The 24931-nt window shown below is 38.3% G+C and overlaps 2 protein-coding genes and 1 non-coding gene across 3 annotated transcripts in view; all 3 read right to left on the reverse strand.

Moving 5' to 3' along the window:
• hgo (homogentisate 1,2-dioxygenase) overlaps window positions 1-5200 on the reverse strand; it is an 85123-nt gene extending 79923 nt beyond the window's left edge. The window contains exons 1-9 of the mRNA XM_028306296.1: window positions 4892-5200; window positions 4162-4334; window positions 3827-3923; window positions 3550-3733; window positions 3259-3379; window positions 3051-3181; window positions 1995-2149; window positions 1626-1752; window positions 598-779 (exon numbers count right to left, since the gene is read on the reverse strand). Coding sequence (XP_028162097.1) covers window positions 598-779; window positions 1626-1752; window positions 1995-2149; window positions 3051-3181; window positions 3259-3379; window positions 3550-3733; window positions 3827-3923; window positions 4162-4334; window positions 4892-4906 — 1185 coding nt within the window. The 5' untranslated portion in view covers window positions 4907-5200. The remainder of the gene's footprint in view (window positions 1-597; window positions 780-1625; window positions 1753-1994; window positions 2150-3050; window positions 3182-3258; window positions 3380-3549; window positions 3734-3826; window positions 3924-4161; window positions 4335-4891) is intronic.
• On the reverse strand, window positions 1087-1168 carry TRNAS-UGA (transfer RNA serine (anticodon UGA)). The gene has a single exon. It is a non-coding gene; the product is annotated as a tRNA-Ser (tRNA).
• Window positions 5201-9821: 4621 nt separating the features above from the next.
• On the reverse strand, window positions 9822-24782 carry prd1 (pleckstrin homology domain-containing protein pruning defect 1). Its single transcript, XM_028306276.1, has 9 exons — window positions 22037-24782; window positions 21787-21948; window positions 20856-21074; window positions 16406-16560; window positions 15109-15334; window positions 14316-14496; window positions 12672-12778; window positions 11269-11385; window positions 9822-10313 (listed from the first exon to the last, which is right to left on the reverse strand). The coding sequence occupies exons 1-9, from the start codon at window positions 24617-24619 to the stop codon at window positions 10206-10208; spliced, it is 3858 nt and encodes a 1285-aa protein (XP_028162077.1). The 5' UTR covers window positions 24620-24782; the 3' UTR covers window positions 9822-10205.
• Between the last annotated feature and the right edge of the window lie 149 nt (window positions 24783-24931).

Below are 24931 nucleotides of genomic sequence, written 5' to 3' on the forward strand. Positions count from 1 at the left end.
AAAATTTCATCCGTTAAAAGCCCTCAAGTTATTTCTGAACTTTAGTTTAGTAAAAGATTCAGAATCTCAAATCGCTTATTTTAAAAATAAAACCATAATTAGAAAACGAATAGAGGTAACTTTGGGAATTTATTCTATCGAGTCAACTTCATCAAATCGTGTTTTCATCCGTTAATAGCCCTAGAAAATATCCTCAACTATGCCCAAAAAAAATCTTAGCCTTTTATTTTACTGTTTAGTACCTCAAAAATGAAAAATGAAAACCTCATTTTCGCCATTTTCTCTGTTACCCGGCCTTAATTAAATTATTTTAATATGTCAAATATTGTAAATTGTCAAATGTAAACAATCCACATTTAATTGTTAAATAGTCTTTTAGTCCTGAACGCAAAAAATACTGAACGGATTTTGATGAAACTTATAATACTGTAAAGTTTAACAGTAAAATTATGTAAACGCTTTGTCCAGTCAGAAATAGCTAAAAAGCTAGACGATAGCTTCTTTGATGCCAGAGTGTTTTGCTAATAATTTTTTATCCTTACTAATATTTGTGTTTAGTTTTGAATATTCTTCTGTACATTCGTAATTTATACTTACTTGAGTGCCCACAGCAATCTTCTGCGGCTTCAGTTCCTCATTAGAGGCACCTTGGAAGCACTTGTCATCAGGTCCGTGTGGCGTCATCATGGAGTGTAGTGACGCGCCTCCCGGCAAGAAGCCGCCCTCTTTTGCTTCGTAAGAGCCGAGGATCAGGCCCATAAACTCGCTCATGCAGTTCCCTTGAAAATGGAGACGTAAGTTTTTATTAGAGTTTTTTTACGTATCTATGATTGGCTAGAGTTATAAAAAAAAGTCATTCTGAATAACGAATTTTAGGCTGAGTTGCACCAAATTAACTTTAACAGTATTTATTATTATTCTGTGCTTTACCTGTAATTATGACAAAAACAGGTGTTTTTTGTATGGAGTTTGACAGATTTTTGAAGTTTGTTAAAGTTAAAGTTAAAGATGGTGGAACTAAGCCTCAATGTAAAGAAATATTTTTTTTATTGAATTGAGCTTAACAAAAAATATTCTAAATTTTTTCGCTGGGGACAGGATTCGAACCTGCGCGGGTATAACCCATTGGATTTCAAGTCCAACTCCTTAACCACTCGGACACCCCAGCTATACAATGTATCGTCAAAATAACGGTCTGTTCCAAGTTTCAAACTAACACGGAATCCGTGAACATAGGTGTTATTAATTAAGTTCTCTGGTGTGATACTAAGGCTGGACTGCACCATCTTACTTTAACTTTGACAAACGTCAAAAATCTGTCAAACTCCATACAAAAGACACCGATTATCGTCATAGTTACGGTTAAAGTTAGGTGGTGCAACTCAGCCTAATTGTTTGCACAGCTTTGTTTATATTTTAGCCATTTACGAGTACCTACAACAAGTTTAATGAAGATTATTCGTTTTGAATTATTAGATAGTATTTTGAGAAACCACTGCTCGTTTTTCGTATCTTTTTATTAGCTAACGGCTCTAATTGTTTCTTGTATGCGTTTTAGTGATTTTATGTAATTTTCATCAAGTATCTGGTAATTTGTTTGGTCGTGTTTAGTTAGGTGAACTCACTATGGTAGTAAGGGGGTCTGAAGGTATGCTCTTGCACAGACCAGCGCGGCGGGAATATCACGAAGTCTGCTATTGCCACGCCAGGCTTGGTAGACTGGCAGGTCAGCACCGTGAAGATTGAAGGGTCCTGGAAGTTTATTATAAATACTCAAGATTTTGTTGAAAATTGTTTGGACTCAGTTTCTAAATGAAGTTTATGAGCTTTCGAACTGCGATACTCCTTATAGATTTATGACGTCACTTATTAGCCGACTAAATGAAATTTATTTACAGTATTCAATTCGAAATTAAAGCTAGAAATGAAGTTATCTTTTAGAGAAGTTGTGCCTTGCAATGGTTCTGCCAAGATAACAACTAAAAGTGACTTACACAATGATCGTATGCCACGGCGTTGATGACCATAAACATGCTTAGGTCGTATTTGTATGGCACATAGTTGCCGTGCCAGGCCACGACGTCGAATGGCGAGTGGTCTTGTACCGCTTCGAAGAGCGATCCCTGGTATTTGCTGATGATTTTGAAGCCTAAAACATAAACAATAAGGATCAATGCGTGATCCGATGTTATCTCCTAAAGAACATGAAAAAAGAACAGATATATCTAAAATCGATGGCTCCTACGTATAAGGGCGAAACTGCCGCTTACGCCTTTTTCCAATTATTTAAGCAATGATTTCATTTTGCTCTAATCTATAACGTCAGTAAGAAAAAAAATTTTTTCCATTNAATAAATTCGGCAGGTTACTCGACTTGGTGTTATCGAATGAGTACGTATCGGTAATTGAGTGTGATGATCCACTGGTACCTATCGATCCCCATCACAATGCGATTACTTTCTCCATGTCTCTATTGCAATTTAACAAACTTAAACCGGCTGCATCTTTGTTGTATAGGTATGGTAAAGGTAACTACACCGCAATGAATGACCATATTTCAAGGATTGACTGGGAAGGTGAGTTTCTTGCTAGGTCACTCGAGGAGAGCGTTGCGTTTTTCTATGGAACATTAGATGAACTAAAGAATAAATACATACCGTCCGTAAACGCTGTCCACAATCGACACCCTAAGTGGTATTCGCCTTCTCTAATAAAAATAATAAAAGAAAAACGTAAGTTCCTGAAAAAATATAAAACTTATAGAAATCGTTCTGACCTAGATTCTTATAATGTTCTGCGCAAAAGAGTGAGAGACCTAGAACTAGTCTGTTACCAGAAGTACATCTCTTTGGTCGAAGATTCCATTGAAAGCAACCCTAAGCACTTCTGGACATTTATTAAGTCGCGACGTGGTTCTAGTGTTATCCCTAGTAGTATGACATATAATGCAACTATGGCTACTTCTGGCGTAGGTATATGCAATGCATTCTCATCGTTTTTTCAGTCAACTTTTCTAAACTCAAATANATGTGTAGACCAAGATATCTTACCAGGTATTTCAATATCTTCGTAATGGGCCACGGGTGTGAGAAAGTCCCGAGGGTTGGCAAGGCCGTTAGCGCCAATAGGTCCCAAATCTGGCAACTTGAAGTGACCGTCGAAAACTTCGAGGATATAACCCCTGAAGGAATAAGCATTATTATTAATTATTTACTCTATTGTTTTAACTTCATTGTTAATGTTAATTTCAATACGTACCTGGAAGGTCCATCTACGTGAACAGCGAATCTCATGCCTTGCTGAATAACAGCTATTTCGTTGGGCGCCACTTCCATTTTCCCAAATTCGGTTGTTATTTTCAAAACGCCTTGTTGTGGAACTATAAGACGAACAAATAGAAATAAAACGAAGCAAGTAACAAGTACAAAGTTAATGTAGATGAAGAATTAATTACAGTCGAGCTTATGAAATTGAATCAAGGTGTTCCCCAAGGCAGTATAATGGGACCTTTACAATTCCCTTTCTACTTTTTGATAGATGGAAAGTTACCTATGAGAAAATCGCCATCGCTGCTGTAGAAAGCGCTGTTATCCATTGATGCGTTGCACAGGTACACATGTATGGCGATCCCATGGCGAGAGCGAGCATCTCCCGCGCCGCATACGGTATGTAACCCGGCTACGAAGTCCACCTTCTCATTAGGTGATGGAAGGTCGAAGGGTAGCCAGCGGGACTGACAAGTAAGAAGAAGTAATTTAAAAGTTGCCTTCAAAGCAGTTCATTATTCTTTATGTAATGGTAGTGGTTGAGTTTTCAGTCTACATACCTGGTTTGGGTCAGGCTCCTGTTCATCCCAATTGTGAGTCAGATGTTTTGCAACATTTAACTTCTTGAATGGCTTGTGAATGACTGAGGGGCGAATTCTAAAGAAGAAAAAATATGAGTTTCGGTAAAAGACAAATTGAGAAATGGATCAGTTGCGCTTTATGTTGCAGTAAGTAGGTACCTACTTGAAATTACTTAAGAAAAGAATTTCGTTCTACAGAACACAACTGCACATGTCAAAGACTAGCTGATCCTACTCCACTATGTAAAGTAATGGAACTAATAAGAGTTTTTTTCAAGAAGGAAATTAAGTTTTTTAAATACTGTTGTGTTTACCTGTACAGCCAAGACCGCTTGTTATCATGCCGCGGCGCAGTGAAGGCGGTACCAGAGAGTTGTTCCGCGTAGAGCCCGTAAGGACACCGCTGGGGGTTGTTCTGACCATCTGGTAGGGAGCCGGGCCTCCTCGGGTCCTCCGAAGAGAACTCTGAACCGAAACCTGAGAGGTACTAAAAAGATACGTAGGTAAGTTACTGATATTTCAATTTTATTTATTGATTGTTTGTCAGTATCGTTGTAAATTATATCCTTGTTATTCTGGTGTATAAATAAATAGTAATTAATATGGAAGTCAAAATCTGTTCAGTATTTTTTGCGTGAAAGGGTTTCTAACCAGTTCAAGATTCAAGTGACCTTTGTGTTTTCGAAAAGTTAGGTATGTAATTGGTATGCAGGATACACGTCTATCATACTACTTAAATCTTCTATTTATGTTATACTAGCGGCCGCCCGCGACTTCGTACGCGTGGATCCCGTTTTACCCCCTTTTCCCGAATTTTCTTTGCTATAAACCTCACGGAGCCCAAGACCTTTCCAACGAATGCAAAACCGTGGAAATCGGTTCGTGCGTTCTGGAGTTATAGCGTCAGGGAGGAAAACCCGACTTATTTTTATATACCTAGTAGATGAATAGCATATCCATGTAACTTATTCAAACCGCTACTAAAAGATTTATTTTAGGGTTAAAAACCTTATAAATAAAACTTTTATTAGGCTTTAGGCTCACCTTCAACTCGGACATGTCGCTAGATACAACTCGATCTGTGTTCCGGGAGCGCACTACTGACTGGTGCCCACCGGCACACAATCTATACCCTGTTTATTCTATATCTTGCCCGACAAGACTGGTATGCAAATGAAACGTGATGTTTATTAAGATATAAATGGGAGAATTAAAAAACACTGTAGGCCTACGTTTCGAGTTGGTACAGTATTATAACACTGTTATCTTATCAACGGTTATGTGAACATCATTTTCACTTTTATGCTTAATTTGTTTTGGTACAGAGATAGAGATTTGGAGATAGGTCGTGTAGTATCCGAAATATTTGTACTACTCGTAGTGATCGTGCTATCACGCGTAAAGACATTGAATATAAATTATATTTAGTATATGGTTAAGAAGAAAACATGTGCCTAAACAACAGTTTAATGACAATTAGTACTCTGGAATTTAATTATTACGTCGCTTCGGTTTGGAAGGAAGCTTTCCAGTATGCTAATGACGACTGGTCCGCGCAAACACGTCGGCATCCGCGACATTTCAACCTGTTTACTATTAACTTCTTATTTACAACAATATAGCTACTTCTACTCGGTTTGTTAGCAATTGCATAATGTGATGCAATCAATACCAAAATTCGAAAATAATAAGTTTTTCTTTTACCATTGCAATAATGTCTGTAGCTTTATTAGATGTCCTAATATTTTAGTGCCTTTTCCAGTGATTTCGGCACTCGTGAGGATCTGGTCCACGTGCGTGTAAAATCACGCTGCTGGTTGCGCACAGGACAAATATTTCGTATTGTGTGCCCGCAGCCAATCCGCGTTCCGCATGCGTGTAGCCCGTAATAGGACAAATATGCATGAAATAATGAAATTGAAAAGCGAATTAAATACGCACGCGTGCCGAAATCCGCATCACACAAAAGGGCACTTATTAGATGCCCTAATATTCTAGGAATTTAATTAGGATTTAAATAAAACCAAGGCATACTTCCGCAAATATTTATTAACCCTTTATATGAATAATAATGTAAGCAGTATTTTTATAGAATGATCTAGAATTCTAGAACGTTGTATTTGAGATCAGTTGAGGGCAGAAAATTGTAAGTTTACTACAGGATTATAAGCAGTGGCTCATCAAAACGGGAAAGTGATTTTTCATTGATTCGAATAATTAAGTCACAAAAATACCTCTTAGATTCGAAGATATAAGTACTTTAGTTTTGTAATTGGCATTTTGATGAGACACTGTTTATTGCAACTATGGATGGAGTTTAATAACATTATTTAAAATATGTAAATGTACGATTATATTTAAATGTAGCCCCTACAACTTACAGCATGACATTAACATTATTATTGTTTTTATAATACTTCACATAGCTACCGCTTTTACAAATCAAACGGAAGATATTGTCTGATTGATTACAGCAATTTCTAAATTGGTTTAAAATGAAAATTCATAGCTAATAATTTAAATTTCAAAAAATATAAATATATCTTATAGTAGACAGGCAAGAAGCTTTTGACTATATTACTTGTGGCCAGGCCTTCTATAAATTGTATAGAGATTAAATAAATATTTGGTTATCAAATGGATAGCTTGATAAATTATTTAGTATTGATAGAAACAAACACAACACACATTTTGAACCAACGGATTAATATAACAGACAATAAATCGGCCTAAAGCGCTTTTACCACAGTTTTTGTAAATAGTTCTCAACTAAACGATAGCATTAATAGTTAAAACATCAATTGTATATTATGCGACAACGAAACTTAAAAACGACACTAATCACAGATACATAACAATAGAATATAAGGCAGGCATACACACTAACACAATAAGCCTGGAGAACAATCAAACAAATTAATATTACATTCTCAGTGCATAAAGGCAGTAAAACGGTGTACAACCTTGTCAACAAAAATAAAAAAAATACCTTTTACAGATAAAAAAAATCTATTTTAATAAATTAAATTATACACGGGTTAACCTCATAATATCAAAGGAGTTATTAGATAAATGATCGATTCTTAATAAGGTAAAAACATTGGTACAAAATATTTCACTGGTGCAAATAAATGTAAAATAACCTTTGAGACACCAACTTAATAAAAAAAACATAAACACTGAGATGTGGAACTGAGTTGTAAACTATACAACTTTACATTACAATTACACTAACGCAACACAAATGTATAACTGCGTAACTGACATTTTTACCACTCGGTGAAATACAATGAAAAGAGGTATATGTTTTTTACAAAGTTATACACAAGTCCCGCGAGCAATCAACTAGAATCTATCCTAACATACATTAATATCACACGGCCATTACAGTGGCCTAATACACATATGAAATGATATTATAATACATTGATATATTTGGTAACAGCTAGTATAGAAAGACAACCATTGTGAATAAATATGAATGATATAACAAGCAGCCAAAAGGACTAATGCAACACTCCGATCAACATGTTTAAACGCCAAAAAATGCCAATTAATTGAAATTAATTTTTAAAGTAACGAAACCATTAAAATTAGCTTTAAAACAGTTAAAGCTACAAAAGGTTCGTGGTACAAATTGAATTTTGTCCATGTACAAAATCTACAAGCTACGCGCCCGAACAATTCAGCCTTATTCTGTGAAACTTGTAATTGCGTTAAGTTTTCCTGATCTGGCAACGATTCAGCACGTAAGTTGCTCAGTAACGATATACGTGCGCAAGTTTCTATCGAGACGAAACAGAAAAGGAATTCCTCAACAAGTTTCAGAATAGCGCCTCCACGATACATAAGCCTCCGCGATATCTGAGGGCTTGGTGTGAGTTTACATTAAACGTCCTCACTGCGTGAGCGCGTAAAAAAATTACACGAAATGTATGACGGATTGTACAGCGCCTCTAGAGGAAACGTTCAAGAACTAAAATTTTTATTTAATTTTTTAACGCGCTCACTAGTGAGGACTATTGATGTAAACTCACACTCAGCCCACTGACCCTTAAAAATATAATAAAATTGGAAGTTTAATAAATAAACGGTGAAAGGGTTAAGTTGGCAAAAACTTAAGGAGAATTTATAATTTTTAGTTACATCAATCTATATATATAAAAATGAAACCCGTTTTCCGTTGTCACGACATAACATGAAAACGGCTTGACCGATTTGGCTGATTTTTTTTTTGTAGTTTTCTAATACTCTGTACAAGGTTTTTACGGAAAAAAATATAAAGAAAATCTCTCAGAAAGATTGATATAAGGCAGTACGAAGTTCGCCGGGTCAGCTAGTACACAATAAAATTGTACACCATACTGTCAATTCTATCAGAGTAGTTTGTTTTGCTAATTACATTCATTCATTGGTTTCTACTAATTGGTATTTTATTGTACGTTATTGTATTTTTTACACAGATTACTGTTAAAAGTACAACAAAAAAATCTTCCAACTCGTTTCGGAAACTTCCGATAACAGATTTTCAAAAGATTTCTGAACTACTTAAGTGTTTGCCAACTTGTATCATCCACCCTGTATAGTATCAGGAAGCATATTATTATACGAATAAATACATAACTACATACATCGTTTTATTAAACGTGGACAATAATATTAATTTGCATAGACTACACATAGGGAAATGCAATCTCCCCGGTTTTAGAGCTCTATATTAGAAACAAATAAATGATTTCTTTTGTGAGTATGAATGGTTGATAGATAATAATCTAATCCAATAATGTCAAGACATCAGTTCTCTAAAATGACTTTTAATAATTTTAAATCAACTGAAAAATTTGAGCCTAATTTGGCAAGGCATATACATACATATTAATCCATTACGAGATTTTATTACTATCGCCATTAAGATATCATAATTATACATTCCATATTAAATATCATTATTAGTATTTTTGTATAATATAAAGGATTGCACGTAACATTCGTTGAACAACAAAATAAATCAATAAAATATCCATATTGCTGTTGGTAATCAAATATACAAAATAATTCATTCACCCATACGCATCGCTGCGGTATTCAGTAGGCTACGACTTTTACGCCTACATGAAAATTATCTAACCACGTAATATTATTTATATGCAGTTTACACACGATACGCCTTAGTTATTTACCCCTTAACTAAAAAGTTCCTTCCTATTGAATCTGATATATTTTGTGATAATAATTTTGATCGACTTACAACAATGTGGATATGATTTTACAATAACAAGCAAATATATAACTCGAGTATTATAATATGACTATGGAGTACTTGTGACCTAATTCTAAGAAATCTTGAAACCTACTTACCTATATCAGCTGCTAGGCTAACTACGTTTTACATAAGTGAATTATGTATAACGTGATAAGCAATAATTATAATAATTAAAGTACATTTTAACTAAGTTGTGCATTCAGCAACCATGGTTCCCCTTCACCCTTTCAAAATCAACTCCGAGTTGAATTTTTTTCATAGGATACTAAAAGTTTATCTATGTAATGATCATAAATAGAGAGATTCCAAATTATTAACCAATCTTATTTTCATAATGTAACACCAATGATTAAAAATAATTGTAAACTAATATTGTGTTAAACTTTTAGTATCCCATACAAAAGAAACAAATTATTATGCGTACGATTCGAGTTCTCTGCCCAAATAACTATGAGACAAACATTTGACATAATTATTACTACTCAAATTGTGACGGTATAGACTACGTGAATCAAATTATGTATTAAATATAACTGCATAAAACGCTTCATCACAAATGTAAAGAGTAAGGCGATTATCACACTGCACCGCGCTCCGCCGCGGTACGCGGGACGAAAGATTCAATCATTGTATGCAAGTACCTCAGTTTGTATAGAAAACACGCGCGGCACAACACACTGACAACGCGTCTGCGCGCGGGATTCTTTATATGTAGCCACGCGGACCGCGGCGGAGCGCGGTGCAGTGTGATAATCGCCTAATGGAGTATTTCATCTTCATATGGGTGGCCTTCATATACGGCTACGTCGTTTCTTGATCGTGTGCATCTGCCTTGGTTCTGCAGATTCCATCTAAGATGTTGATTTGACGAATTCGTGAGTATTTTACTCCTCTATTTTATTGTTCATTGTATTAGGCGCTTCTAATGCTGACGGTGATTAGAAGTTGATAAGTAGCCCACTAGTAGTTGAATAGCAGTCCACGGCTGGACATAGGCTATTGATCTCCGGTGCCTTTATAAAGGTTTACATCCACTAGGTCCTGTTGTGAATAGTAATAATTACGTCAACTGACCACAAGTCCCCTCCAAGAATGTTACTGGTGTGCAGGCAGCATGTGCGACCACGCCGCCTCGTACTTGCTGTGTGCCGAGCTGCAAGCCGACTTGCTTGCTTCCACTACGCTCAGCGGGAATGGCTCGCTCTGGAAATAAGAATTAGCTTTAGAAACCATTCTTGAAAAAATAAATAATTTCTAGGATAAGTAGTAATAGGATAGTTCAAAAATATTCTGGAATGATTTAGACTTTTCTTTTTTATAAACTACAACCTGATGGATTACAAGAGGCGTGTGAGCTCTTGTGGCATTGCAAATATTAAGTTTGACTTTAGTGTTTTATCTATAGTCTGGTCTGCGAGCACGTAGAATTTTGTCCAATGACCCCAAGTTACCCATCCTTATAGCTCGCGCGTAATTATGTTGCTGTCGCGCTCGCACACGCACTTCGGGCGCCCGTCACACAGTCGCGACAGCAGTATAATTACGCGCGAGCGATAAGGATGAGTAGCTTAAGGTCATTGGACAAAATTCTACGTGCTCACAGACCGGGCTTTATCTATGAATCGTCTGACTCTACCCGTTTAACTTCGGTTCCCGTCGACAGTTATCTTTAGCACTTCTGCATATTGCAATGGCAGCTGAGAAACTGGATTCACGAGGTTGCAAATATGTAGATATCGCTACGAACTTCGTTAACTTCGTCGAAGCGTTGAAACGAGTACGAGTAGTGTAGCTAACGCATTAATGTTGTTCATACTTGATGGCAGGCTGCGTTCACTTTGGCCTGACCGGAGACCGCATCCAGTGTGGCAAATCTTTTGAAAGAATAGACAGTTTGACACCATACCCCAATAATTCGAAACCACAACTTTTTTTAAAATACCCTTCATTCTGGTCTTAAAAACTTAATTAATTTTAAATTAACTGTAAATTACGATTTTTGGTCGCATTGTAATTGAAAAAAGTAGTTTAATTGAGTTGACAAAATAGTGACGTCACTTGCTTGTAGTGCCATACAAAATCTATGGGAGAGTTTCGTTTTGACAGTTTTAAAAAGTACGTCAATTGACTGGTGGTGTCAACATGTCTATTAACTTACGGTCCTGGCGCAGAAGGCAGCCTCGACGGCGGCGATGAGGCGCTCGAGCTCAGAACTGCTGGACAGCACCAGCGCCAGACCCGCGCCGCGCTCGCGCGCTTCACACACGCTCCACTCCTACACAAAACACAATATTACATTACAACCTTGTTTTTTGTTATTTAAAACTCATTTATTTTTGCAAATAGGCTTTTAAAAAGCACTTTTACACGTCCCAATATTAACCCTGCCACTGCTTCGGGACAATAAATGGACCAGTGCTGAGAAGAAGCAGCGCTAGAAACTCAGTCACTATTGTCAGCCTCCATTTCAAGGGTTTACAGTCTTTAAAATATACAAATTAGTCATAAGTATTGATGCGAGCTAGGTAGTTAAACATTCCAAACATTTTTATTACACGACAGCCTTGTTGACACCACTTTTAGTCCAGGAACAGATACCGATAAATGAGCGGTTGATCGGCAGTTCTCTTATCTACATATTTGCATTAAACCAAAACAGCGCGATTACCGCCTTAGTGCCTCGCCGATGAAGAGCATACATACTTTTTGAAACTGCGAACATAATCGGGCTTTAATCGCGAACTTTGTTAGGACATGAGCAATCCCAGCTTGACATTTCGGCTTTTGTTTTTTTGAGGATAATATTATTGTTCTTTTTTGGGAGATATTGCGTATAAATAATTTTTTTTCAGTATGTGAGGTCATTGTGTACATTTTACTGCAGGGAAAACACATCCTAAGCCCACAAGATATAAAACATATCACCCCCCAAAGGATACTGCACTTAGGGTTGCCAACTTTTCTTTCAAAATATAAAGTATATCAGAGGTCGGAGAAGGAAAACAGACAGTATTAAAAAAAAACAAACAGTATAGCTCTACAACGCGTACTTAAATGTGGTGTTGGGCATTTACTTTTAAAAATATCTATGGATACTAGTGATGCTAGCTGAAAACAGTATTTTGTATACTTTATTTTTGTTCAACAGTAAAAAGTATAATTTAGTGAAAAACAGTATAATACTGTTCAAAACAGTATAGTTGGCAACCCTAACTGCACTACCAAATGGATGCAGGACTCGGAAGCGAACTGTAAGGAAAACAGTGGCGATCACAATAGATTGGTACTGGTCGTAGTGATACAGGAACTTCATAGAACCAGAATAGCAGCTCACGCAAAAAAAAACATTTTACGCTTTCACAAATTAACAGGTTATGGAGTGGAGGCCGCGTACCGGAAAACGCAGCGTGGTACGTCCACCCGGGAAGGCATTGGACGCAGGCCGCTACCAACCGGGCAGCATGGAAAGCATTGGGGGTGGCCTATGTTCAGCAGTGGACGTTCTATGGCTGAGATGATGATGATGTTGATGATGAAATTAAACAAGCTTAGCCCACATACCAAGCAGCACCAGTTCTCATCAGTGTCGGGAATCTTGAACGCCGTCAAGTTCTTGATGGATCCGCAAGCAAGGATCTCCACGTCAGTTCTCACTTCTTCCAAGTATTCTGCAACAAGATAAATAAACTATTAATCACTACATATTATTATCATAAAACAAAGTCGCTTTCCTGTCTGTCTGTCCCTACGTATCTATAAAACTACGCAACGGATTTTGATGCGTTTTTTTTTAGTAAATGGAGTAATTCAAGAGGAAGGTTTATATGTATAAAACATGCATATTAAAGAAGAGAAAAGCCGAGAAATTCCATTGCAACCATGTAAAGCCGGGTCGGGCCGCTAGTTCAATGATAAAACTATAAACCCGATCATACTAATAACTTACGATAACTTTGCATCTGTTGACGAACGATATTGATATTATTATGATAAAGTTGTTATTAGCAAAACAATGTTATCAAATATATCTAATTAACTTTGTAGTATACAATTACAAACGATTATTTCAAGGTTATTCATTACTTCTCTTACCAATATGTAAACAAAATGCATCAGTTTGTTCTGTCATATTAATTTTTAATTTATTTGTAATATTTTAAAGTCATTGTACCGATACTATACATAAATTTTCATTACTCATTATTTTTATTATTTATTGTAAAATAATTTTATTGTTGAAATACCTTATATTGTTGAAAATCCTGAATCGATTTACGTCGGTATTACGTAAAACCGGCTCATTCATTTACATAACTTCCTTAGCTGTTATAGGAAATTCTAATTGTGGTTTCCTTTTAACATAATAACTAGGTATTATATTAGGAACATAGTAATTTGCAAGTTTATGGTAACTAGCATGTTGCTCCGTAGATGGAAATTATAATATTATTTTATTATAAATTAGTTTTAGAACAAATGCATTTGATGTATAGGTTACGCGCATAGACCGTAACAGCTCACAACGCGTTGTGGCAATGAAGAAATCTTGATACGTTCTGAACACTAGTTGGGGTCACTGTATCATAACGGGCTAGTGTCACGACGTAGGTATACACTTGGTAATGTGATGGATCAAATCTTGTCGCGAAACCTATACAGTAACTACCAAGCTCATGGCTGTTCACATTCTCAGTGTGCTTCTTCTCAGCTTAGTAACCCTGCAATTGACTGACATTGACAACTGACAACACATGGGTAATTCTTGTCTCGAATCCTTTACGATCACTAGCAAGTCTATGGCTCTCTCCTATTTGAAAACCCCGCTAAATAGGAGTCGGTCGGTACCAAACCGAACAGCCTTAAGACCATTTCGTAGCTAGTTACCGTACCGTTTTACCGTACCTTTAACCTTTTCAGCGCCACGCCAAATACAAAAGCCATCACGGCGACGTCACGCTTGATAAATTATGATATCAATATAATCATTGTATTCATTATTATTCAGTTTACATAATACTCAATTAGCCTATTACTGACATCATTTTTAAGACGGATTAATCCGTCGTTGGCGGTCAACCTCATGTACGCATGTATCCGTCATTGGCGCTAAAAAGGTTAAGTTTACGATTACTAGCGAGCCCATGGCAGTTTGCACTCCCCATCTGAGAAAACCCTGTTAAATATCTCGGTCCAAATATATCATACCTTTAAGCAGCGCCTCGGATCCCCGGTCCTTCAGATAAGCAGCGGCGCCGGCCACAAAAGCCAAATCCAGGGTGTCTCTGACACTGATCACCTCAGTGGGCGTGACCAGGACGGTGCAGGCGGGCGGCGGCTCCCCGGCCCGGGGGTCCACTTTCTTCACACCGTCTTTTTCTTCTAAGGCCTGCAATAGAATCGTTAAAAGTTTAGTGTGCTCTATGATCGGGAGTTTTTGTTGAAGCTTTAGAATCTTGTTGTACTTGTATTGGCTCAGATGTGAGAACACTACATCAGCGCAATGTCGGAAAAGAAGATACTGGTCACCTTCGCGAGTTGATATAAAACCACGGACAGATCCATGTGAGCATTTGTGACCAAGTCTGTTGGAGGTATATCGATAATGGTGAAATGTGAAATCAAGGTTAGGGATAGGCCAAATAGCAAAACTGACACGACCATATGATATTCAATTTAGGAGAACATCTTATGTTCATCATCATCATCACTTCAGCCATAGGACGTCCACTGCTGAACATAGGCCTCCCCCAATGACTTCCACATCGCACGGTTGATAGCGGCCTGCATCAAGTGCCTTCCTGCTACCTTTATCAGGTCGACGTCTCACGCTGCGTTTTCCGGTACGCGGCCTCCATTCCAGAACCTTGCTGCCCCATCGGCCGTCAGTTCTGCGTACTATGTGCCCTGTCCACTGTCACTTCAGCTTGCTAATCCGTCAACGTACGCAACTTAAACATCTTATCCTAATATAATACATACTTCATGTGTGTTATCTTACCTGGGCCGCGTGAAGTAGCAACGACTGTAGCCACGAAGAAGCCGTCGCATCATCAGGCGCTGCCAACAGCAGGCGGCTGGAGTCTCCCAACGCAATCTCGAAGCAGTGAGGACGTCTGGAAGAGTCCAGGTGCCTCCTCACTCCCACCACTGCTCGAAGCGCGATGTTATTTGGCAAAGGGGTGACGCCGTCTGGAGAATGGGGACCCCAGTGGAGAACACCAGCTCTGTTTAAGAGAGTGAAAATTTTAGACGAGTCGCGGCGGTGCGACGATGGAGCGGTGTCGCTGCATCATCTTCCATAGAAAGATAAGATTTTAAACTTTCACGTTCCATTTCAACACGGGTCTTCATTCATAAATGTCGCATTAAGACTCGTGTCTTTCTATTTCCATAGAAATATCTGTGTCGGGCATACAAGTGGTGCGGTGCCGCGCCGCGCGATACGGCGAAATCTTTGCGGTGCGGCGCCGCAACGCATCGTTTGCTTTGGCTCTTATGGAGTTTCATAAGGGTGTTATATTATTACTTATCAATGTAATTATTTTAAATTATGCAATCATAATAAAAAAAAATTAATAAATTACTTCAACAGCCACCTATTACAGTCTGCAAACAAACAATTTATGAGTTCTTATGTCAATAAGATGGGTTATCTATTCGTTGAAAGAGGCTAATGCGCTCATTACTGAATGAAGTCATAATTCCTTTTGCCTTTTGTAATTTATAACACTTGTTGATTTTATAACAAGTTACAATAATGATTATAAAGGTCAACTCATATTGCATACTATAATCACTAACTTTACTAAAGCGTTATTTTATGTGTACCTAATAACTAAAAGAAAGCGGATATTGAATTAAACATGAAAATTACTGTATTTTTGAGGGTGAGAATATAATAATTTATGTTTCCTTGCAAGTAGTACTTATGTTTCTAAAATCTTTGGGATTTCTAAATTCACCCGTCTCCATATCAGCAGAGTAAATACAAATGAGTAGGCCATCTTCATAGAAACGCACCGAGCGCGGTTTGTATGTGAGCGCGCCAATACGTATGCGGCGCGCACGCACACACTGACAAAATTTAGCGTGGATTAGCGGGGTGTTGCGCCGAATATTGTCAGTGTGTGCATGCGCACGGCATACGTATTGGCGTGGTATTTAAAACAATTTATTTATTTATTTTATTTATTAGGACAACCAACAAGACAAACACGCATACATGAAATTACTATAACTAAAAGTACTTAAAACTAAGTGCTGTCTTAATTAAATTAATACAATATAATAATTACCTCAACAAAAAGTAGCAGGGCTCGAACCGGCGGGTCTTGTCGGTCCGGCACATGAGATAGCCTTCGAGAGGCGGGGCGAAGGCACCCGGTGCTTCGATGAGGCGGTCGCCCGCGTCGCCGGAACACGCGCGCCCGTAGTATAGGATCTGGGGTATCTGGAGACAACAGACGCACAGTTTTATACGTTATGCATTACATGCATTACATTCCTTTTCTTGATTCTATCACTGAAACGCAAATGCAAAAAAAAGTAAGCCCAGAACACACGGTGAAACGCAATTGCAACGAAGTTACTTTTGAGTTGTATGTAAGTTTCTGCCATAGCGTCCGTTGAGAGACCACACATGACGCGACCATTTCAAACCGGTTTTAAACTGGTCGCGTCATGTATGGTCTCAGCGTAACCGGTACTTTAAGGCCCAGAACAGACGGTGAAACGCAACTGCAACGAAACTGCAACTGCTAGTTACTTTTGAGTTGCATCTAAGTTTCTGCCATAGCGTCCGTTGAGAGACCACACATGACGCGACCAGTTTTAAACTTTCAGTTTCAGTTTCATTCATCACAATCATCACAAAGTTGCAGTTTCGTTGCAGTTGCGTTTCACCGTCTGTTCTGGGCCTAACGCAACAAGGTATAATATGTATAGTTTAACTACATAATATATCAATAGACTATCGTCATCAAGTTATTTTGTCATCACACTGACCAGAGTGGTTGGTTACAATAACAACAACAGCATCAGGGCGCATATGGAGTAATAAGATTGATATTCAATAGAATGTGAGTGAGCAGTGACAACAGTAAGGTAGACTGATGACCTAGTTAAGAAGACTGCAGGAGGTAGTTTGCTTGCAAGTAGCAACCCGTCGCATTTGCAGTCTAACTAAAGGGAAGGTCTGTGTTTACAACTGAGAATGATGACGTCATCCATCATGAATGACAGTAAAAATAGCTGCTTGTTTGTTTGGCATTCTTAGAACGACTATTTTTAAAACAAAAAACATAGGTAATTTACGCAGATCAAGCTGCTCAAGCAGTAGGATAATGCTAGCATGTAAATAAACATGAAAACAGTTTTAATGAATGATGTCACCGCTTATTCTTTAACTGGACGATCTAATCATAGTTATACATGTTAACATAACACAGCACAATGTTGTTATATCACAACATTGTTTAGGATGAGTCATAGCTACCGTATACGGTCCCTAGCTGGGTCTAGACTATTAAATTATTACAGCTGCATAATAAGGAAATCAACACTAGTACCTATTGACTGTATAAATTAGAACCATAGGCATAGAGTGAATAACAAAGGAGGAAAATGCGCATGAATGAATGAAACTGTTTTTGGATAAAGATGACACTTCATACAACCACATTTACAACAACTTTCCCTATAGACCACAATCGAAATACCATGACAGGAAGTCAACTAAAAAGAACCAGACCAATCATAAGACAGAATTTATGAAGTGTATAGGTATTGTTTTGCAATGCAGCCCAGAATCATTCTGAAACGACGCTTAAAACTCGATTGGAACTCCACAGCACTCAGCGACAACTCAGCGGTCACCACTGAGCAGGCTATGTACCTTATTACTATAGCCATCAGCGTTGCCAGTTTTTTTTTTCGCCAAGTCGGGACTTTGGTACTTTTTGAGTGAAAAAAGCGGGATTCTTCTGTTAGAAGCGGGACATAGTAAAAAAACGTATATAATCAAAGGTTTTCAAATATTTATCTTTTTATTTGACTTAAAATTACGTTTACGTGACAATAGATAGCAAAAGTAGCCATAGAAAATGTATTATAACAAAAAAAATATATTTTAAATCAGATTTACTCTATCGTTAAATTCGTCTTTAGAATAAAAAAAGAAAAAAATTAAAAAAGTTTTATTCTTTAGAATAATGTGGCTTTTAAAACAATAGGTGGTTCTAGTGTTATCCCTAGTAGTATGACATATAATGCAACTATGGCTACTTCTGGCGTAGGTATATGCAATGCATTCTCATCGTTTTTTCAGTCAACTTTTCTAAACTCAAATACGAACCAAACTACCTCAGCAACTGGCTTGTCTCATGCAAACGGCACGGCCGACATTTTTTCTATAGAAATTAACCCACGATTAGTCAAGAGGCTACTTTTAAAATTGGACCCTGCTAAATCAGCCGGTCCTGACCTCCTTCCAGCTCGTTTACTCATTCAGTGCGCTGAAAGCTTGGCGATTCCAATTTCTATGCTTTTCAAAAGATCTCTTCTTGAAGGTTTAGTGCCCAACTTATGGAAAAAGGCCTTTATTACACCTGTCCATAAAAGTGGATCCAAGATGGAAGTAACTAATTACAGGCCCATATCCAAGCTCTGTATAGTTTCGAAGGTCCTGGAAAAGGTTGTCTACGATCAGGTGTATGAGGCTCTAAGAAATTCTTTTAGTGATTTTCAGCATGGTTTTCTGAGAAGGCGCTCGACCGTGTCAAATCTTGTCTTGCTTAATGATTACTTAACCCTCAATATGGATATTGGTGAGCAGGTTGATGTAATCTATACGGACTACAGCAAAGCATTTGATCGAATCGATCACAACCTTCTTCTGGACAAGCTTCAAATGATTGGAATCAGAGGTGACCTTCTTAGATGGTTCGCATCTTATATCTCAAATAGATCTCAGGCTGTGGTGGTGAGCAATTACATTTCCAGCTGGATACCCATCCCTAGCGGCGTTCCTCAGGGATCTTTACTGGGCCCGTTGTTGTTTGTCATATTTGTTAACGACATTAACTCTTGTCTGCACTCCTCCCGCCTTCTCTGCTTCGCAGACGATATGAAAATCTACTCCACAATTGCGTCGGAACGGGATGCTGCTGCCCTACAGGCTGACTTGTCACGTCTGGTTGAATACTGTAAGTTCAATAAACTGGATCTCAACCCCTCTAAATGTTCTATTGTAACTTTCAGTCGCAAGCTAAACACTAAATTGTATCCATACCTTATGGGTGGCCAAACTCTACAAAGGAAGACATCCATTCGCGAATTGGGAGTGATACACGATTCCAAACTGATTTTTGATGACCATATAGATAGCATAGTAGCTAAGGCGTCAAGGGCTCTCGGTTTTGTAATGCGTAGCTCAGTCTGTTTTAACAAGGTAAAGACACTTAAAATACTATATTGCACATTTGTGCGTAGTCACCTTGAGTATGCGTCGCAGATCTGGAACCCTAGGTACCAAACATACGTCTCTCGCTTGGAGAATATCCAGAAAAAGTTTATAAGGTTTATTTGTTACCGTACCAGATCACAGTATAGTTCGTCGGACTACTCTAACATCTGTAAAAGGCACCACATCCTTCCTCTTGCCATTAGGCGTGAAATATCTGATATCACATATCTTATAAAAGTTATCACAGCTGAGATTGACTGCTCTGAACTCCTAGCTAACATTCAATTTAATGCTCCAAAAAGAATTCTGCGCAATAATGATCCACTATACATCCCCAAGGTAGACTCTAACTACAGGCAAAATAGTTTTCTCTGGCGGGCGAGTAGGAACTTGAACGAATTTGTCAAGGAGACTAACATCGACATATTTTGTACTAGCATTGCTGTGGCGAGGAGAAAGCTAGGCGACCGTTTTTTTAAGGACAACTAAATTGTTTTTCTGTTTGGCAATGTTTTCCAATACTTTTTATTTAGGTATTACATAGTATATTATAGTAGTGTAGTACGTAGTATGTAGTAACCCTGGTGCAAAGGCTCACTAAATTTTTTAAATTGTTTTTACCTGTGGGAACCTATAAGTGGTTTACTCGTTGCCTATCTTATGTTATTATTACACACTGTAAAACCCTGGTTTTCCTAAATAAATAAATAAATAAATAAATAAATAAATAGTCTGGTGAAGTGAGTGTCTCTCTCCGAAAAGCGGGACCGAGCCTGTCCCGCGCGGGACATTTAAATTTGATTTAAAAATCGGGACGTCCCGCCAAAATCGGGACGTCTGGCAACGCTGATAGCCATAGAGCTCATTACATACCCGTCTCTCCAGCCTCTGCCTAGCGACGGCGGACGCCAAATGCCTGCAGTCTAGAGGCAGCATGGCGGGCGGTCTTGAGATTCTGAGCGGCGACGTGCGAGCGCTCCACTCCAAGGAAGACGCCAGCCGAGCGCCCAGCGACTCGGCGGTCACCACTGAGCAGGCTTTGTACCTTATTGCTATAGTCATAGAGCTCATTACATACCCGTCTCTCCAGCCTCTGCCTAGCGACAGCGGACGCCAGATGCCTGCAGTCTAGAGGCAGCATGGCGGGCGGTCTTGAGATTCTGAGCGGCGACGTGCGAGCGCTCCACTCCAAGGAAGACGCCAGCCGAGCGCCCAGCGACTCGGCGGTCACCACTGAGCAGGCTTTGTACCTTATTGCTATAGTCATAGAGCTCATTACATACCCGTCTCTCCAGCCTCTGCCTAGCGACAGCGGACGCCAGATGCCTGCAGTCTAGAGGCAGCATGGCGGGCGGTCTTGAGATCCTGAGCGGCGACGTGCGAGCGCTCCACTCCAGGGAAGACGCCAGCCGAGCGCCCAGCGACGACTCAGCGGTCACCACTGAGCAGGCTATGTTGCCTGCTACGTCCACTATCTGGATGTATTGGTGGTCTGGGCCAACCTGCAGGATAATCGCGAGTTAACGCCTAACATTCTGTTTAAATGTTATCTAAGGGCAAATGATCCTTATGTGTATAAGAAAACTCAGGCAAACTTTCATCTTCTTTAAGAAGTTTTATTTTCAACAAAAGCCTATCCTTTTATTTATGTCTCTCTCCAAGGTACATCAAAATTGGCTAGCAGTTTTTGCAATGTAACTAACAGACTGATTGATGAAAGAGAAAACTTTCATTAATTATTTTGAGTTTTCTTATTCATCTCACAAATCAATGGCGGTTTTGAGACCATTTTGTACAAGTTGAATCAAATCAATGAAATCACAAAATTGTCATAAACCACCAACCACTATAATGAAATATTAGAAACAAAACATTTTAATTTTGTAGAGCACAACTACTATGGATATTATGCATAGGTTTTAGAGCGTTAAAAAGAAAGCCATAAGATAACTTTCCATTTTAAAACTGTAAGTGAACAAACATAATATGCTCTAATGTGAAAGTGTTTTTTGTTTAATGTACTGACAATGTTAAATATTAAGGCCAAACATATTATTGTTATCAAGTGTAGTCATAACAGTTTGAGATAAATTTATGCTATATTGATATTAGCAGCAATCATTTTTTATCAGGGATAATTTGCCATAAATAACTTAATTATATTGTTGTTAAGTAAAGAAGCCTCTTATGTCACAGCTATTATGGGTCACTCACCGCAATTGCGTCAAGTTCGTTATGGGGAAGTCTGCATAAGATTTCGTATTCGGTTCCTCCTTGTTTCACACTGGCCACATACAAAGCATAGTCTGTGATGAATACAAGAAGAGGTGTCCATGAACCATCTTCCATATTGTAAGGAGATTGCACCTTCATCATCTGTAACAAAGATAAAACCAAGTTGTTTAATTAATATTTGCAATGGCATTATTTACAGATCACAAATAATACAAAGTAAGTTAGTTACCCTATGTAACGTTTCATTGGGGTAGGTGAAGATTTTCAACCGTAACTTTTCGTTGCATTCAATAGCAACATTGTCCTCAAAACTGTCAAAGTAGGAAGGCTCATCAGCAGTCAGCATTCTCACCGACAACCTTTTGTTCTCAATCACTTCTTTGTCTATGAGCCTTGACATTCTCTCAGCGGAAACATGGAATGTGTTGGATACATCTTTGAAAGGAAATATTATGCTGGGAAAATGCTTTTCCATTCTAAGTTTGAATTGAAAGAACTTATTGTTCTTTATCTTCAGCTCCAGGTCTTTTCTCTGACAGACATTCTTTAGGTACCTATTCAACATAGCAGATTTATTTGATTGTAGTTTCTGATTGGCAGGGCTGTCAAAATATTCCTCATTGAAGTCCTCTGCACCTTTTAGGGTAGAATTGTCAGTATTGGAACAGTTGTCACTGTTTGCTTGAGCAGGCTCATCAGTTGCAGCAGATTTTTGTATTGTAGATGCTGATTTTCGGCTGTACCTATTGACATTCTGCTTCTTAGGTGACGACAAATGCTTGGGAACACCATTCTTCTGTTCAGTTTCATCTTGAATGTTTTTATTGAACTGTCTTTTAGGAGTTGATGTCCTACTGGATGTTTCAATATCAGAGAACCTTGGAGTCAAGTCTGTTTTACTGGTACTAGAGACCAGCTCCTTGACTGGAGTAGTTTCAGGGATTGGAACAAATGTCTCTTTAGGGGCATCAAAAGCAGTCTGGAATGTGTCATGTACATAGCTGTAAGAGACACCTTTGTGTTCATAAACAGTGCTCTCACAATTCACAACATATTTTGTGACTGGGGGGAATGCATCAGCCTTGCTCATGGATTTCTTGTCTAGTTGATTCTTCATGTTTAGAGTCAGCTTATGCCGAGGAGATCCCTCATTTGGTGTCCTGTCTCCAGGCACATTATTCTTGGATGATACTGTAATATCCTTTGGCTTTTCAGCCTTTAATGGGTGTCCATTTAGATTGATTTCAACAAAGTCATCTTCATCACCAGCTTGAATGCCAGAATCTAAACTTTTGGATAGACTCTTGTTCTGATTCACATCACAGGGCAAAGCTTCAACCACATTGTTTAATTCTAAACTATTCTCAGGCAAGCCTTTCTCGGGAGCAAAGTTAAAGTTAAAATTCTTATAGAAATTCTTCAGAGAATCCATGATGTTATTGGCATCAAGTAAATTCAGCCGTTTCCTATTTTGTTTTCTTTCCTCCACAATATTTGTTGGTATGTACCTTTTCTTTTTCAAAACAGATTTCACAGTGTTGGGGCTTTGGGATACTTCTAGAGGTTTTTTCATGCGGTCATGGGACTGATCAATATCTGCTTCAGAGAAATATGTTTTTCTCATAAATGCCACATGCCCATTATTCTCAAAACCATCACAGGAATATGATTTCTGAGTTTTATCACATTTCCTGTGCAGGAGAGTGGTCTCTGTTTTGTTTGAATTGGAATGTGAGGATGATGAATCAGTGGAAGAAGTTTCAGAATCACAACTAAAATTAGAATCTGAGCTGTTTGAATCACACCCATAAAGTTTATTGGTAGGTCTTGATTCATTATTGTTCTCTTTATCATTATTGTCTTGGTTTTCTTGTTCAAAGTTCTGGCAGTACTCAAATATGCCACTTCTGTCTGTTTTTGGGTCACCATAGGTCAGAATGTCAGACATAGTCTGCTGGGCCACATCAGCTGCATACTTGGGTGTCCTGTCACCACTTGCACACCAGGAGAACCTATCAGTCACACCTATATTGTTCTTTTGTCTAAATCTATCACAGTACGCACTATCAGGACCATACGACACAAATCCTCTCTCTATATGAATATTGTCTGTTTTGGTATTATTCAAAATATCTTCATGAAAGGAAACTCTCTTCTTTTGTGAACTGGGGCCACTTTGAGACTTTTTTCTACATCTTCGTCTATAAACAATATCCTCTGACAAAGATTTTTTAGGCTCACTTGTTCTTAATGCAGGCTTTTTCACTTCATCTGTACAAACTTTTTCACTTTCTAATGCCTTTAAAACTACATCTGGTAGATTTTCATATGGTTTTTTGAGTGTTTCGACCAGAAGTTCTGGAACTATGTCATCGGGAATTCCGATGTTTTGATTGTCTATGTCGCTGCGAGTCATGAGACTGCTGGTGGTGCTCTTGATCATGTCTTGCGAGCAGGATGGTGGCGCGTCATACTGGCTGTCGCAGGCTAACTCCTCGGCCCCGATGAGGCTGTGTGACATAAGAGCCTGACTTGTAGCTTCCGAGGCTTCACTATCTAAACACAAAACACCAGAATCACCGGGCGTATCAGCCAAACTACTTGTGGTACTCGACATCAAGTGCGAGTTGCCTTGTAAACACAACTCCGTGGGCTTCCCTGCACTATCAACATTCTCCATCTTTGTATATTGCAATGTATCATCACCACCACTCATTGCCGCTGTCGCAACAACAGTGTCGTCAGTTTTATGACGACGTTTGCTTTTATCGATCTCATTGCCTTTTATTTCTGTAGCCTTGTCAAGCGACATGGTGGTGTCTTATATTTTTAGCGCGGTATGTGTATATTTATTATACAGTGCTTAAATGAGTTTGGATCAATTTCTATTCAATTCTGCATTCATCTTGAGTTATATTTACAAAATTCACATAAAATACGACACAAACTATGACGAACACAAGCAGCCATTTCTACCATTTTGACATATTTGTTTTTTAATATTTCTCTTGTCTCTATGCAAGCATGTGAAGCAAATAAGTAGGCTGAACGTCATCTTTGTCGAGGACATAGCCGTTACATTATTTTTTTCTGTTGTTGAACGTTTTTTGAGACATTTGATTTA

Source organism: Ostrinia furnacalis, unplaced genomic scaffold, assembly GCF_004193835.3.
Source record: "Ostrinia furnacalis isolate ACB-3 unplaced genomic scaffold, ASM419383v2 OfSCF1913, whole genome shotgun sequence".
Classification (NCBI taxonomy): domain Eukaryota; kingdom Metazoa; phylum Arthropoda; class Insecta; order Lepidoptera; family Crambidae; genus Ostrinia; species Ostrinia furnacalis.

Excerpts from the sequence above, each read along its gene's own strand:
- prd1 (XM_028306276.1), bottom strand. The coding sequence starts at position 24,619 with ATGTCGCTTGACAAGGCTACAGAAATAAAAGGCAATGAGATCGATAAA. Across the intron at positions 21,949-22,036 it reads CCAATGAAACGTTACATAGG|ATGATGAAGGTGCAATCTCC; the intron begins GTAACTAACTTA and ends TCTTTGTTACAG. Across the intron at positions 16,561-20,855 it reads GGCAGAGGCTGGAGAGACGG|ATACCCCAGATCCTATACTA; the intron begins GTATGTAATGAG and ends TGTTGTCTCCAG.